General features: G+C 45.7%; 1 protein-coding gene across 2 annotated transcripts in view; it reads right to left on the reverse strand.

Moving 5' to 3' along the window:
* tle5 (TLE family member 5, transcriptional modulator) overlaps window positions 1-16,605 on the reverse strand; it is a 30,915-nt gene that overhangs the window by 4,494 nt on the left and 9,816 nt on the right. For both annotated transcript variants that reach the window (XM_055507796.1, XM_055507795.1), the window contains exons 2-6: window positions 12,188-12,276; window positions 8,165-8,228; window positions 5,055-5,099; window positions 1,208-1,270; window positions 422-496 (exon numbers count right to left, since the gene is read on the reverse strand). In XM_055507796.1, the coding sequence (XP_055363771.1) occupies window positions 422-496; window positions 1,208-1,270; window positions 5,055-5,099; window positions 8,165-8,228; window positions 12,188-12,276 (336 nt within the window). The remainder of the gene's footprint in view (window positions 1-421; window positions 497-1,207; window positions 1,271-5,054; window positions 5,100-8,164; window positions 8,229-12,187; window positions 12,277-16,605) is intronic.

A 16,605-nucleotide genomic window follows, 5' to 3' on the forward strand; every position in this document is an offset into this window, starting at 1 on the left:
AGGCAGGCTATGTCTGCGAATCATACATCATGATGACGAAGGGGCTACGCTAGCTAACACCTGACCCACAGTGAAATGATGGAGTGGAGGCCTCGTCGCAGTAACAGGAAACCTTGGGTAGAATGATGGTGTAACTGAGCCGGCGAGCACAGGACTGATATAAAGGATGACAAAATAAATAATAAATGATATCTCACGCAATGGACGCGGCAGTAAGGACAAATAATTATTAAAAGTGAATTAAAAATTAGTGATCAATTATTGACATTTTCTTCCAGAGACACTGAGGGTTTTACAGTATTTAATTTTAAAAAAGCACAGCCATGCTACCACTAAAAGCACAAGACAGATAATGATCAGTGATTGTCTTTGTAGCAGTCATGAAAATGCAGAAGCCTGGCTTGAGGCCAGAACACCGTACCCTTATGATGGTGTTCATCTCTGGAGGGGTGACCTGCTTGGCTCTCTCTATGGCTGCCAGGACCTGCTGCTGGTGCTGGAGACGGCGGGAGAGGGAGCGGTTGGAGGTGGAGGAGGAAGGTGGGGAAGACAATAAAAGCAACCGAGGAGGAAGGGGGGAGGAGCGTTTGGGGTGAGAGAAGGGGAGAGGTTAGATCCAAATCAATAGCCCCGGCAGAGATTTGACAACGCGGGCCGTGATACGCCTCCAGCCTTCAGCTATTCATCCAGTCATACGTGTATATATTTCCCACACAACACACGGCTTGACATTAGTGAATAGATGGCTGGCTGGTGCGCTGTAATGGGTGGAGGTCAACCCCCTGGTGGGCAGATAAGAGCATGGCTTATCTGAATCACACAGCCATTGATTACACTGACACACACACACCCACACACACACAAAGGAGAGAGGAGTGGGGATATGAAGGCAGAGGAGGGAGCGGGGAGGAGCGAAAGGGTGGGAGAAGGGAAGTCTGGAAGGACGGGGCAGATTGGATATGGCAGGAAATCAAGGTGGGGGGAGGGAGGAATAAAATGAAAGTGAGGTGGAAAAGAACACAGAAGGCTAGTGATGATGAATGAAGGGGGAGGTGGGGAGAGAAGTGGAGGGGGCGGGGGGTGCTGAGCGAGAGGTCACAGAGGCAGCGAGGTAATGAGGCGGGAATGAGGGTGATCTCATTCCAGGATGTAAGGAATAGGCCTGAGGGTCAGAGGTCAGCGGCGTTGTGGTGTCACTGTGTCTTACCTCCTGGGACAGGTAGGGCAGGACTTGTGCACAGATCCCATTCAATCTCTTCACGATCTCCGCCTGGAGGAGGAGGACACTTTGTTCAGTGACAAGGAAACAATATTAATCTTTTTTTCCCTACAATTAATGAATGCAAACAAGCAGGTCCGTTTGTCTGTGTGGCTTCCTGTCTCAGGCTCAACTACGTCCAGATGTGTATGAATATAGATGGTCTTTGCATGAGCGATTAAAAAACAGAAACCAAACTGGTCCCACGTTTGTGATGGTGTCATTTTGTGTGACAAAGAGAAGAGGAAACCATGATGAAGTGGTTGCGGGTTTGATTCCACTTTTGGGGTGTGCCTTCGTGCAGACTGGCTCATGGATGACGTCTCTCTGCCGGTTACTCAAGTGGAAGCACAGCCACTGGCTCATTGGGACACTTCACCAGAACCAAATTAGTTAAGTAACCGCTTTGTTTTCCCTGTTAAGCAACGCCTAAATAAAATGAGCCACTCATTACAACAAGCTGGAAGCAGAAATCCCAGCACAGCTGCACAAAAACCTCAACCTGATCTGAGGAACGTCTCGGCTTTGATTGCACACAACATTTGAGTTCAGTCAATTTGTTGTTGCCCTGTGGAATCCGCTGATGATGAGACACATCATCAGACCTGTTCTTTACACATCATTAGATGTAAATGATCGCTCAGCATTTGGAGCCACGCGCTCCTCGGTAGCGCGTGACCTCCTGACGCGGAGCACACGTACGTTAGAATCCTCAGATCGCGGCGCCGTCGTCTCCGTCGGCCGCGGCTAATGAAGCCGCTTCTTCAAATGCCTTGCGTGTGCTCACGCGCGTGCAATCGCTCGCGCCAGCGCTGCCCATCTCCCTCACACGCGGGGCTATTTTCACATTCGGTTGGTAATCACTCAATCCGTCTGAGATATGCAAAGCGGCGGTAATTGTGTTAGAGCCTAATTCTTGGTGCAATGAGGACAGAGGGGCCCTCGGAACAGTCATTAAGGATGCAAAGCACAGCTCCCCATCAGTCCTGTCCTCATGGTTACACACACACACACACACACACACACACACACACACACACACACACACACACACACACACACACACACACACACACACACACACACACACACACACACACACACACAGTGTGTTTCAGTGGCCTTTACGTCGTCTCTCTTTTATCAGTGCTCTCCATCATCCCCCTCTGTCCCCGTTTTATCTGAACGCTTCCTGTCTTTTGTCCACTTTTCATTTTAGCTTTCCTCAAGAGCAGCGCACGTTCGGTGACAAAAAAGAAAAATTATGTGTTTGCGAATAAAACATAAAATGAAACTGGGATGGACTGGACCAATGCATCAAGCACCACGATGTGATGCTGGACGCGTCTTTGCTGCCTTGTGCCAATTTAAATACTGTTTATCTTTTGTCGCTGAAAAATGTAGGCTGAAAAAGGAAAAGCAAACACTGAGACAAAAATGTGTTCTGGTTGATTTAAGACGTGCTTCAAGGAAACATGGATGGCAGCCTAAACAAACCTAACATTTCACAGACTTCCTCAGGGCGTCCTGGTTTTGTCCCTGAATGAGCCTCGTGCCTTGAGAGCTTCCTGGCAGAATCACGCTATGACTTACTAATTGTTAATGAATTATCTCAAAGTATTTAAAGACTGAAACCGGTCTTTTTGTATTTTTTTTTACATTGGTTCAGTTCTTCAAAACAATCACTATAAATTTTAATTACTGGTACTACAGTGTATTTGTACCTCAACTACAAGGACTTGGTGCTTTTGAAATCATTATAAAACACAAAGCAAGCATTAAAAAAAAACTATAATTGGTAAAACAATACATTTCTATTAAATATAAAACAAGATTTTTAACAAATGAAAGTATTTACACATTAAAAGGATTCAGTTAGGATTCCTTCAGTTATTTTACTTAATATATTTCCTTTAGTTTAAGTTGAGTGACTAATACAATACAGAACAAATAATGTACCACCAGAAAAACGGTCCACATTTCAAACTACAGCCTATTATATTGGTCGCAATCAAAGCACCTCGTTATACAATATAGAAACAAAAAAATTAAAGCACATGTACTGCTAAAAATGATAAAAATAGAAAAACAGGCAGACAAAGAGAAGCCAGCAACAATACAGCTCCTCCAGTTCAAACCACAACTCAACCCTCGCTTCTCCACACCAAGACAAAACGGCGAGAAAGAGAGCGAGGGGAGACGGAGTGGGGAGGCAGTTTTTGAATTGAGTAGGACAGAGTGATCAAGAGGGAGCAATTGAATGTGTGAGAGTGCGAGGGAGAAAGAAAGAGAGAGAAACGGAGACGGAGGTGGAAAGAGGATGAGGACGGGGGCTCTGCACAATAGGCCTAGACATGAATGCTCCTCGACACTCGTTTCCACACATCCCCTTCAATTTCAACTCTCTAATGGAACTAGCGACTCTCTGCACCCACTCAGTCACACTGTGCACAAAGAAACGGCACGCACGCACACACACGTGTGTGAGTTTATGAACATGCTCCATGAACACACACACACACACACACACACATGCTCTAATGGAGAGGGACACACACACACACATGCTCACACAAGCAAACTCAGACCACTCATAGAGACACAAACATTTTTAAAAAATTGCAGACAGACAGCAGGAAAGTGCCCGAGCTAATTTAAAATGCCCAGCACACAAACAACCACAACACAACACAACACAACACAACACAACCACGGTCCTGTCAGATGAGCAGGAGATAGTGTGACAAATCGCACACACCAAACCGTGTGTGTGTCTGTCTGTGCATGCGTGTGTGTATCACAGTGGTCCTGTGCCTCCGAACCCAGCGTTTGTGTGGGCGCATACACGCGACGGCCGTTAAATCGCGGAAGCTGCTCGGTTTTTGCGTGTCTCCATTTGTCAACGCACGCTCGGCTCCTCCCGTGCAGCTGTCAGCGGGCGCTGTCAATCAAAAGACGGAGTGTGTGTCGCTGCGTGTGGACGGGGCAGAGCCAGACGAGGTCACTGGTAAGGAGGCCCATCGCACCCCCCTCCTACAGGCGGGGCGTGAATGACTCCACCAGCATCACCACACAGACTGAAACACGTACACGTGATTCTCTTTCTCTGATGTCTGTGAAATGTTTACACGTTACAGGTGCTGCAGCTTCACAGGGTTTCAAAAATAATGGATGTCGCTTTGATTTTCCTCCTGATGGCTGATGCTGATACCTGAACTCTATAAAAGCCACATTGTGTTATGGGACTAAACTTTGTGGAGCTTTAAAACTAGAAAAAAACGACTCACCTGTTCAAAGATAAAGCACTCAGCACCTGCATTTTACACACAGAGCCATCAGCCATCGCAGTGACATCATTCAGATGTGTCTGAACACTCCGTCAGTGATGAGAGATTATCTCTGCAATTCACACCTGCCAATCAGCGAGCTGCAGGTGTGCGGCGAGGGGTGGAGGTCGGGGACGCACAGCTGTGCCTCCGACACAGTAACAAAGCGTGAAGAGTTATTTTGGACACTCAAGGTTCTGGAAGGAAAAGACGTCTTGTTTTGGCGCGGCCGATGGAAGGTGAGCGGCAGCTGGAGCCCGTCCAGGGTTGAGTTTGCCATAAAACTCTCCCAGATGAATCGTTAGCATCAACAACACACAACAGCAGTGTTGAGTTGGATGCAATAAAATGAAAACTTTCTGTCTGAAAGACTGTCCAGTCACCAAGTCCTCACTTGTGAAACTGTCGTTAGAGACATTGTGTCTGTAGTAATGAGCAATTTAATCTAAAAGGCTTAAATGTTGACTTACCTGTTTGTGCATCTCAATATTGAGCCCATAGGACATCTCATAGTACTGAAACAAAGAAAGGAAAATGAAATGACTGTCATTTGTATTTTAGGATAGTTTTGTCAACTTATTTCTTTATTTCTAAATTCAATGACAAGGAGGCAATTATAACACAAACGAAGAGAAAACAGCCAAACTGGATGCTGCCATTGTGTGGCAGGCAGCGTATTCAAACAACAAATGGCTTCAGCAGGAATTCGTAGGGAATGACATTTAATAAATAACATAAACAAAATGCTGCAAAGATAATGACAATCATAAAATGTATTGGAGCGCTACGCGTGAAATAAAATCAATATGTGGCACAAATTCTACATAATGGAGAAAAAAAAAATCTAACTTTAATTGAAGCCCAGGAAGAAAGTAGAAAAAGATCATTGAGCACAAAGTAGATCAACTGAATATGACACATCTTTGACATCTTAATGATCCCCAAGATCCTGGATTTTCACTCCACCAGCATAATTCCACTCACAGACGCGGCGGCGTGCACTCACACAAAGAGAGAAGACACACGGGCAAAAACAGGGACGCGAACGAACGGAGAGATAAAAGGAGAGACAGCGGAGACAGAGCCTCTGTTGTGTGAGTGTTCCGTGTTAATGAGAGGGCCACCCTCCAGGCGTCAACCCTGTTAATCACCCACTCTGTCTGCAGGGGGACTGGCTCTGTCACTGGAAAACAAACAACACACACACGCACGCACACGCACGCACGCACGCACGCACGCACGCACGCACGCACGCACGCACGCACGCACACACGCACACACGCACACACGCACACACACACACACACACACAGACTGTTTCTCTGTAACTGCTCAGACCCACGGAAGCTCCCTAATGTAATTACAGCACTGGGGAAATGGAGGTGGGGGGAGTGAGGCAACCCGATATGCTATTAGAGGGGGTGGGGGTCTGTGCTGTGCTGTGCTGTGGGGATACAAGGCCAGGCATGCCACTGATGGAGTGGAAGTGCAATTGAAAGTGTGCACATATACATGTGCATGGTGTGTACATGTCTTCCGATGTCTCTGGGAGCCATTTTTATTTGAAACCATGGAATCAAACCTGATTCAGAATGTTTAATTTAGAGTCCTATGCTGTCCTTTACTTACGCCATCTGATCAACTATCAACTGAAAAAATATTCTATAAAAGTAGAATGTCACCAATCAGATTTGTCAATTAGGAAACCACATCAAGCTTTTTGAAAATCAAATTGGTTATAATAGATTCAAATGCAGAAAACAGACTACTGATAAAATATTCTGCAAGACCAATGTTGTTGCTCTGTTCATTTGTGGTGAGTTACCTCACTAATAGGGGACTTTGGATGCGTTGTCGTGGTAACCGCGCTGCAGAGGTTGGTGTTTTTTTTAAAGGCTGCACGCTTTCACTTCTGATCGGTCGATTAAATGTCAGAAACTAGTAAAAAACATTCTGGTACAACTATCAACAGTCAAACTATTGTAGTTAAAACGTAAGCATTTTTTGATATGAAGAGAAGGAGAAGATATTAGATTTGACAACAATGAATCAGTTTTCAGGACAACTCATAATTAAAGCTCGTACTAGAATTAGAAGTGATGTTATTGCACTGTGGCCAAGTACTAATACGTTTAAGTATCGCCTTAGCGTGTTGTGTAAACTTTAAATGAATAGAAATAGTTCACAGTGATTAAATGTGCCAGAAAAAATAAACACACAAATGTGTCAGAACCTAAGCAACACAAGTGTTTCCATTTTAAAGATTTGTGCTGTTACACACAGCTTCTCCCAGGCTGACAATGCCCGAGTGTTTTCACTTACGCCCGGCTCAAACACCCACACAACAAGCGTGCGTGTGTGTGTGTGTGTGTGTGTGTGCATGTGTGTGTGCTGATGGTGTAGAGAGCAGCGCAGCGGCACAGATTAGATGAGATTAAAGCCAGTCAGAGGATCAATTAGAGGCAAAACATCAGACGGCTGCACAGCCACGGCCAGCAACAATGAGATTAGCCCCGAGGTGGAGCACAGAGCTAGTGAGTGAGTGAGTGTGTGTGTGTGTGTGTGTGTGTGTGTGTGTGTGTGTGTGTGTGTGTGTGTGTGTGTGTGTGTGTGTGTGTGTGTGTGTGTACGGTGATGGAGGGTTGGGGGTGGTGTACAACAACGCAGCTGAGTGGAAGGAAAACACAAACAACGCTCAGAAAATAGAAAACAGAATAGACTGAAATATTAGTGAGAGCCAAATCTTCTGCCTCCAGAAAAGAGCCGACACGGTGTTGGTCAGCGACTTCATTTCAACGCTCTCGCGTCCAGAACGCGCGTTTCGAAGAGCAAAGGCTGCAGCATACTTTGGAATGAGAAGCGCTGCACACTCCCACACGCTCTCCCCAGCGCTTCCTGTGCAGTCAGACGCTGACAAGGCCAGTAATGATTCACACTGCAATTCAGTGAATTAAAAACATGAGTGAATGGTTGGGTACAATGAGCCCACGGAAGACAAAGTCCCCCGTTCGCTGCTGATCAAATGCAGTGCTGCGCCGTTAATCGCAACACAATTGAGAGAATATACCCACAAAGGACACAAAGTAAATGTATGACTGACATATAATACAGAGCTATTCTCTACATTGTTAGTATCAAAAAGATGATTAGTCTGTGTCAGTACAGAATGTGGTCACATGACTTGTGTGACTGGAATTAGTCAGTTCTCATTTAGTGACTGATTAGGCTCATTCTGACCAGATATAAACCAATATATAAACCAGATACATTTTTACTTATTAACTCTAATATCTTAAAACACACAGAGGACTCAAAATAGACATCTTCCTTCATAACCATTCAAGTTCTCTCACAGACACTGACGGATTCCTGAACAATTAAAAGTCAGTCCGACCTTTGGAGCTGCAAAATCAATTTTCTCTGAGTGAAAGTTTAGTTAGCACAAACACATTGTCATCAACATATGGCAATAAAATAGAGAGAGCAAGAGTATTGATGAATGAATTAGCGCAAGAAATGAAAAACATTTAAGGATGAAATACTGACAAATGCGTAACAACATACACACTGCTCCACTCACCATGATATAATGGCGCTGCATCTCTGACTTCTCGCTGGCCAACTTGTCACACTCAAGCTTCAAGCTGGGGAGAGAGAGAGAGGGGGGAGAGAGAGGGGGAGAGGAGCAGGGAGTCAGACTTTGTCAGTCGGGGTGACAATCTTCCCTCTAAAGCGCTGACAGCAGGTGATTCCTTCCCCCTTCATCATCATTACCTCCACTTTCACTAACGGCACTGTCATCACTTTTACCGTCTCAGCAACCCTCATCACTGCCTGCCCCTTCATCATCACCATCATCATCACCATCATCATCACCATCATCATCAGCTCCTCTTCCATTGTCACATCTCAGCTCCGATCACGATCTTGCTCATCATCGCCGCCACCTCCAGCATCATCATCATTACCGCCATCATTACCCTGACCTTTACTGGTCTGTGGCAGCGTCTTCGCTGACCTTATCGTGTCACGAGACACCTTGTTGAGCTCAAACTTATTCTGAACTTCAGCGACGTGTTGAGACAAAATCTCGGCTTTTTTATTTTTACTGAGGAGGCTTTAGAAAAATTCTAAATATAGAATTGCCTGTGACACAGTCCCTGCGACAGCCATTAGCCGTAATCATGTCAGTGGTGATGTCACGCGAGGCGACAGGACAAAGGAGGGCGCGTCAGCAAGTCAGCATGACTGTTAAATGAAACAGACAGAGGTTAAAAAAAATCCCCTTGATGCGTTTGATTGAAGCAGCCAGTTGCACGGTGCCGCCTCAGAAGGCATCGCCCTCGCGAGGACTGGATAAGACTCCGATCCAATAAAGATATGCCCAGGCACACGGCGGATAGGTTGGGATTCAGTCTGAACCCCGGTCGATGGAGTGTGTATATTTATGCTGGGATGTTCTTCTCAGCTGTCTGCAGGAATGACAGCTCGATTACAGCGGGCGCTGGCGGAATCTTCATCGCTGCTGGTCTTAACTGGCTGGATGAGCACAGCGTCACACGCGGCCGCCAACGCCAGCGTGCTAATGCACAGTATTATGCTTCTATAATTATCACAGCAGCTGCAGCCTTGGGTCGACTTAACGTTTGGCTGAATGTTAAGCTCAGTCTAAGCTCCTCTTGTGTTTCTCATTCATATAATAAACTTATAAATATGCACCTGGTATTTAATTGGACAGAACTGGTCCAGTGGAGGTTCAGGCTTCTGCTGATGTGTGTGTTTGACGATGGTGATGCACTGGGTCAAATCCCAGTAAAAGACGAACAAAATGGATTTTGGCACAGTTTTAATAAACAGTCAAATAGTAATTGTGTTTGTTGTACTTTCAGCAATAAAACTATTCAATACACAAAACCTCTTTCCTCTTTTCCTGATGTAGTATTTCATCATTTCATGTCAGCATCCTATATGTAATTTCTTTGCAATATGATACAGCTCCTCATAAAACTACTTATTTATTGTGATCAATTACCTTCATATAGGTCCCAGGAGATGTTTACATTCCATCTAAAATTGAATGCAGCCAAGCGATGCCCCCATGCAATTAGCCGTTATTGAAATTAGCTTTAATTGTGTTACACTGAGGGGAAAAAAAGTTTTAACAATCTCAAATAATGCTTTAATTATTCAGATAAACAGTTATAAATAACTTTTTTTCCTTTTAAGTAAAACAAAATTTACGTAATTGCTTTTCAAGTGTAATTTCAATGTGGTTCGAGCTAAAAGATAAATAATAGCAATCGACGGGTGAGCATCTAAACTTTCTGGACATTTATAGAAATATTGGAGAGTAGTTTAATGAAGCTTTACAGAGACCCTGGTTAATCACTATGATTACGGTTATGATGTGTGCTGCTAATGTAACATGGCTGCTCAACCTAACCTACAACGGGCATCTTATAGACAGGTCGGGCCTGGTTTTATTCCTGTGAGCACGAGCAGCATCCACTTATTAGAACTCTCCCTTCCCTCCCACATGGGGCCCTTCCTGCTGTCCCTGTGTAATCGCATGGGCTGTGTGGTGGGTTGCCATGACGACGGGCCTCCCTGCTGCCAGCCTACCTGGGATTGGCTCTGTGCCTCCTCTGATTGGTGCTCAGGAGCCCTCGGGCCTGCACCGCTGCTCTCAAACGACACTTTGATGGAGTTTTATTGCCGATTCTTTCGTCTCTAAATCGCTCCTGCTGTCATCTTTATTTTGATTTATGTATTCCCTGATCTATTTATGCATGTGAGCGAGGGGAGGGGAGGAGATGGGGAGGGAGAGGAGGTGGGAAGAGGAAGACAGCGACAGCTACAATGCTCGCTACTATACCCTGGGGAGCGCCTGCGGTACGTTTGCCTTTTAAAGGCTCCGGCACCAGACGAGCGCCGCGCCGCAGCAGAGCGCTACAAAGCCTCGTCTGTGGTTCCCGAGCCCCGCACCCCTTCCCAGCCTCCTCCTGAGTCAATAGGCACTGTATGCATGTTCTGTACACTCAGACAAAAACGGCATTCTTTCAACTGCGCCCTGGCTCTCTGAAGAGGGTTAAACGGCGCTGCTCACCGCTGTGGGAATTACCAGAACCAAAGGCGCGGAAAAAGACGCAAAGAGTGTTATTGCCGCTCCAGAATCCTCCACAAACAAGAGCGATCAGACTAAAGCAGGGATTTTACACACAATGTGCCAGGCTTTTATCTGTCTCTGCCTGTCTCTGTAACCAGCAGAGGCAAGCCTCTGGAAGGTGCAGGTACAGAGGAACGAGCCAACCTCCTCGGGAAGGAAGGCGGGCTTCAAAGGCGCCGTTCTCATAGAGGAGATCTCTGACTGAGATGGGGACCCCGTGGCACCCCCCCGCACCCCTCTTTAGAGGTGCTATCAGACAGATCAGTTACGTCTGGACCAGGCACTTTGGTAGTGCCTCAGACTTCTGGTACTGTGGCAATATTTAAAGGGAGCAGAGTGAGATCAATAGCCCAGGGTAAACAAGATTGATTTGGGTGTGAGTCAACGGGGGACGCTTCCTCAGCAGGCAGCACGGAGGCCGAGTGGAGGAGCCTTTCTAGCCTAAGCTTTGGAGAGAGCTCGTGTGAAATACAGACTCGGTTTGACCACATCCCCACATCGGTTACAGTAGCGGGGGTTTAAGACAGATCATAGAGCCAATTTCCAAATCGATTCCAGTTGTTCTGATGGTTCTCAATAAACTAAAATATGTGATTTGTCTGTTCACTTAAACATGAAAGGACCTCCAGGGTTTGGACCAAACTAATTGTATCTTATTAAAAAGGCAAATTTAAAAATTTATGTGTTTAGAACATATTTATATGAGTCACATTGTTGGTATGTGAAACGCTGCCATCGAGCCAACATCTTTCGCTGGTGAGTCAATGCATATTTTAGCACACGCCTGCCCAGCTTTATGTGTGTAGTGATGGGCCTTCCAGCATCCAGATCTACCCCCTACTGAAAAAATATGGCACAGTATGAAGCTGAGAATGAGGCTACAGCTGGACTGAGGTCTTGTGACCCCAATATTCGGCAAACACGCCACAATCTCAGAAGCGTAATTAATGCCTTTGTTCAACTTCTACTGTGCTGTTGGCACAAATACGAACTGGACAGTGAAATCCTTTTTCTTCTTTGTTTGAATAATAAAGGTTGAAATAAATTCATGAATGATGTAGTTTAATCTAACAATCCTATAACGTTATAATATTGGGTATAATTAAGTCACGTATGTTAAATAAACACAATCTCTCTTAACTAAATCAGATGCCAAACACTTGTTTCCTTCATAGAGAAGTATTCAAATTTTAGATTCCTGTCACATAAAGAGGCGTCAGTAAAAGGCCTTTCATTAACATCCAGGTCAAGATGAGGCAGGTTATTGTAGCAACACTGCAGCGCATTGCAGCAATTTAACATTACAAAAAGCTTGTACAGCCTCAAGACAAGCTCCAGGCTGTACAACAGCTCTACTTACTGGTATGTAGCTCTTCCTCCTAACAACATGTGTGCATAAGTGTGCATACGTGTGCATGTAAGTGTTTCCGTCTGCACCTGTGATACTGTGCTTGGAGGAACTGGAACTCATCCTTGATCCTGTCACAGGAGTCAGAGGTTGTGAATTTCAGCGGCTGCGATGAAGTCTGCCAAAAAAAGAGCAAAAAAAAAAGAAACCCAGTGAGAACCAAGTGGAAAGAGGAGCGAGCAACACAAAGAGGGGCGGAAGACAGAGAAATGGAGCAGAGTGAGAGAAATAATTAAAAACATGAACATGAAATCAAGCAGCTTCCAATCCGACACAGTCCAATGAGTGCATCATTACCAAGACGCTCGCTGCCAAGTATGTTTCCACTCGCGAGGAGCCAAATTCATAAAAGCCTGCGAAGATTCCAACCTAAAACCATGCGTGCACAAAGCAGAGGCACGCATCCCCATTGTTCCTGCCAGGAGTTTTAACCCCTGCACTGCTCTGTTTCACATCTCAACCACTGTGAAACGATGCGCCTGCACACGAGCCGAACCCACACACACAGCTGCAATTAGCCATAGATGGAAGTCTCCACCACTATATTTAACACGCACGCACGCACGCACGCACGCACGCACGCACGCACGCACACTTTATGGTCTGGCAGCAGCAGCATCTTCACGATGTGGAAGCAGAGTGTTATTCCGCACGACACACGTGAGGGCAGGACGTGGTCTCCAGCGTGTTTCACCGCTTCTACAACTTGTTGTCCCCACATTCAGAGCAGTGATATGCAGTTGTGCTTACTCCGGCTGGGTTAAATCACACTTGTGTAAACACGGACAGTAACTCACGTTTATAAATATTATTACAAGGAGTTTGGTTGAGACTTTGTTAGTGCTTCGATTTATTTTATCTCCAAATAAAACGTCTGTTAAATTCTCTGTCTGACTTCGTCCTGATCTTTGCTACGATGCAACACAATCGCACAAGCAGTTTATACGTTCAGAAGCATTACAAGCACAAGACAGACAAATTCTGGGGAAATACTTTATAGGACAAGTATTTAGGAAATGTTTACAGCTAATACAGCTATAGTTCTTCAAACACTTGATCAGATGACACAAACAAAATAATACCCATATACAGTAAACTCAATGCAAATGGCCCACAGGTATTGATATAAACAGAGGTAATGCATTTAGGATTGCGGTTCTACTTTACTCAAATCCCTTCATTTCCAGCACTTAATAAAACTTAAGTGACACATGAATGGGCTCATTTTATCTGCAGATCACGGATCAACCGCTATAAGCGTTCACTCTGAGCCGTTACATGTTCAGCTAATGGAAAGTCACAGATTCAGCTCTTTTATTAAAGTCTCTATGGTGTAGCGTTTTCGAGGGTTTTTCGCCTCACGCTGCTTCACACAGCTCAGCAGACCACCGCGGACCGGATCAAAATGCATTCATTTAGAGGACGGCTGATGTCCAACTCTGCTCAGCTCCACGAAGGTGTCACCAGTGGGGTTTCTTTGTCTTGTTTTAGGTGCAAGCTTATAAAAACAAACAAAGATGGTTCCAATAAGTCCAGGGGACGGGAGCTCACTAAGACCCAGCCCCAGCCTGGTGACAGTTACCAAAGACTATCAAATACCTTTTTCTTGAATTCAAAGCTGCATAAAAACCAAATGCCACCTATGTCATGTAAAAAAGAGTGGTGCGGTCCATTGTTCCTTCACCTACACTTGCCTGGATGGTGCCATTAGCCCTTATTGTAATTCTGTCCGCACTACATTCCCCAGGCAGTGGTGGACGGTCTGGTTGTGTGTTAGAGCACAGCACGCATCAAACCCAAATAGAGACAAAATCTCATTATTTCTCAGCAGGCTGTATAATGGGTCAGGTGGGAAAAGAACTACATTTTGCCTCTGCGATTGAGCGAGCATAAAAAAACCATCAGAAATCTGATTGCAGCACTTACAGGAAGCGAGCCCACCGCTGTTAGCAATGACCTGTTGCTTTGTACCCTGCTCCCCGCAGCGTGTTGCCCGGCTTCATTTTTAACTACAAATAGGCTCCTTCGCATTCACACACGCATGGCAGACAATATGCTAAGCAACAGGATGGCTTCAGGTTGTAGGAGCCGCCCCGCTCGCTTTCAAGCCGAACCATTTCTGCTCTTGTGTTTCAGCGCCCGGCTACATGGTTAACATGGTCAAAGGCTGCTGAGGGATTCCTACCAAAACGAGAAATTCCTATTATCTTCAATCGTTTTTCAGATTATGTACAGAAACTGTCAACATCCAACTATGGAGGTAATTAAAGAGCCGTGGTCCTGCAAAGCGGTGACGCATACGGCGACCTCGGCCGTTGCACTCTCAAATGTCAAGTGAAGTGCTGACATTATGGCGCTGAAACCCCCGATCTACGCGAACAAGCCGCCGCTCGCAGACGGAGGCATCAACTGGAACGCAGAGTGACCTTTCCCATTATCTCCGGCGTCGGCGTGGACGCCGTGGACCAAACTGGGCAGACCGCGGCCGGGCTGCTGCCGTCGGCGCCAGGCTCCTCCCGCGCCGTGGACCGCTCCCGGCGCTGGCTCGGGTTCTGAATGCGCCGGGTTTCTCTGTGTGTCTGCCCACAGGTTGCCTCCTGTGCCAGAGGGGGAAATTGTTGCCCTAGATCCAATTTCCTCTCTGTGTAGTGCGGTATGCACACATTTAAGGTAGCAAAGACTGCGTGTCAGCAGCCCGGGGGTCCGGCGTCCTGTTCCAGGGGGAATGCAGAGGGAGGCGCAGAAGACAAAAGCAGTGGAGCAACGACCACAGCATCATAAAAACAACACGAGCAGAAGCCAGGTGAGGCCTATTCTACTGTCTAATGCCTACAGGTCTATATGATGTTCAGGTATCAATCATAACACCAGAGTAGATAGTTGGTAAAACACATCTACATCATAAACAAGTGATGGGAGCTGTAGCACAACACACTTAAAGCAGTTACTGATGGAACTGGGACCTTAACCATAACCAGATTCTCAGTTGCGTCAAGTCCCACTCGTCTTTCTGATCTGGGAAGCGCTGGATAAACAAGAACTGAAAGGTAGTCTTTGTTTTTAAGGATAAACTCCAGCATGTTTGCCCAGGAGGCTGAACTGCTTTGTTCATTTCCAGAGGCGTGTCGTCTGTTGTGTACTTGCTGCTTATCAGCCCTTCCCTGACTCCAAACCTTTGATGACATTTAGAAATGCCATTTGCTGTGGTTGAGCTTTTCTGGTGTTGATAGTTCGGTCTTGTGAATTATTAATGCTCAGCAGTTGTCATTTGTACTTTCTTTGTAGTCTACACTTCAGTTTTACCCCCCACACACACAGTTTTTGTGCTCATATTCAGCTGGTAGCTGGTATTCATTTACAAGCTTGGCTGGAGGTAATGTTAATATAGTATTGTTATTAAAAGGACATCAAAGTCAGAAACCCCACACGGACTCATTCCCAACATGTTACACAAATGCATGAGTCATTTGAACCACGTTATAAAATGTTGTTGGCTAATGATGTCCAATATGGTTTCACTGCCTCTCTACGTGAAGGTACCCACACACATCCTGATTGAAACTGTGAAATCCAGTTCATTTCAGCCCGAGCAGCTGTTTTAGCCTGGTTGTCATCATCAGTGTGGTCACTTTTTGGTGTGCGTCCATGTCTGAGCACAGAGCCGCAGGCTGGACTCGCTCTCAGCTGCGCCAACGTTCACGCGGGTCTCGGCCCTCGCCTCAGAGACCCTTTTACATGTTCTGTTCTTTGGACCGTTCCCTCCTCCGTTGTTTGGCTGCGTGTGGACAATCAGATGTTGCAGAACTGCCACTTTTTAGGGCGCGTACCTACCTCACGGCCAAGCAGTAATATTGGGACTGTAGCGGCAGATAGCGGCTAACTATCTATAACAGTGCTGTTATAGAGGAAAGAAGTTGGCCTGTTTCCACTTTAACAGAGCAAGATATTAAAAACAAAGTCTGTTTAACAGCATTGACTGAACCCTCTGCTAGAAGCTAGAACATATAACTTAACATATTTTTTTTCCAATGGCCATTAATTGTTTGCAGCACATCTTCATCATTGAGTAACAATGATGCATTTTGACCCACCCCCCCAAAAAAGCTCCGATCGCACAATATTAAATGTGACAATGATATGATCAACACATGCAGCTTAACCGTTTAAGGTCCCGACATGTTCAGGATTCCAGTGCATGTGTAAAGGAGAGCTTACAATGTTGATCATCTCTCTCTGTGTCACTGACCAAAACAAGGTGCTCCACGGGGCCCACAACAGACGGACGCCCATAATGTTAATGAAATACTGCCGCAATATTGTGACATATAACATCTGCTGTGGCAAAAAAACAGGGTGTCTGCACAGTGTGCTGTGAAAATGTGTTCGTGCATGAAAGCAGCTCACAACGTGTGTGTGTGTGTGTGTGCGCGCGCATTACAGAGGAATA

This window comes from Betta splendens, chromosome 4 (assembly GCF_900634795.4).
Source record: "Betta splendens chromosome 4, fBetSpl5.4, whole genome shotgun sequence".
Classification (NCBI taxonomy): Eukaryota; Metazoa; Chordata; class Actinopteri; order Anabantiformes; family Osphronemidae; genus Betta; species Betta splendens.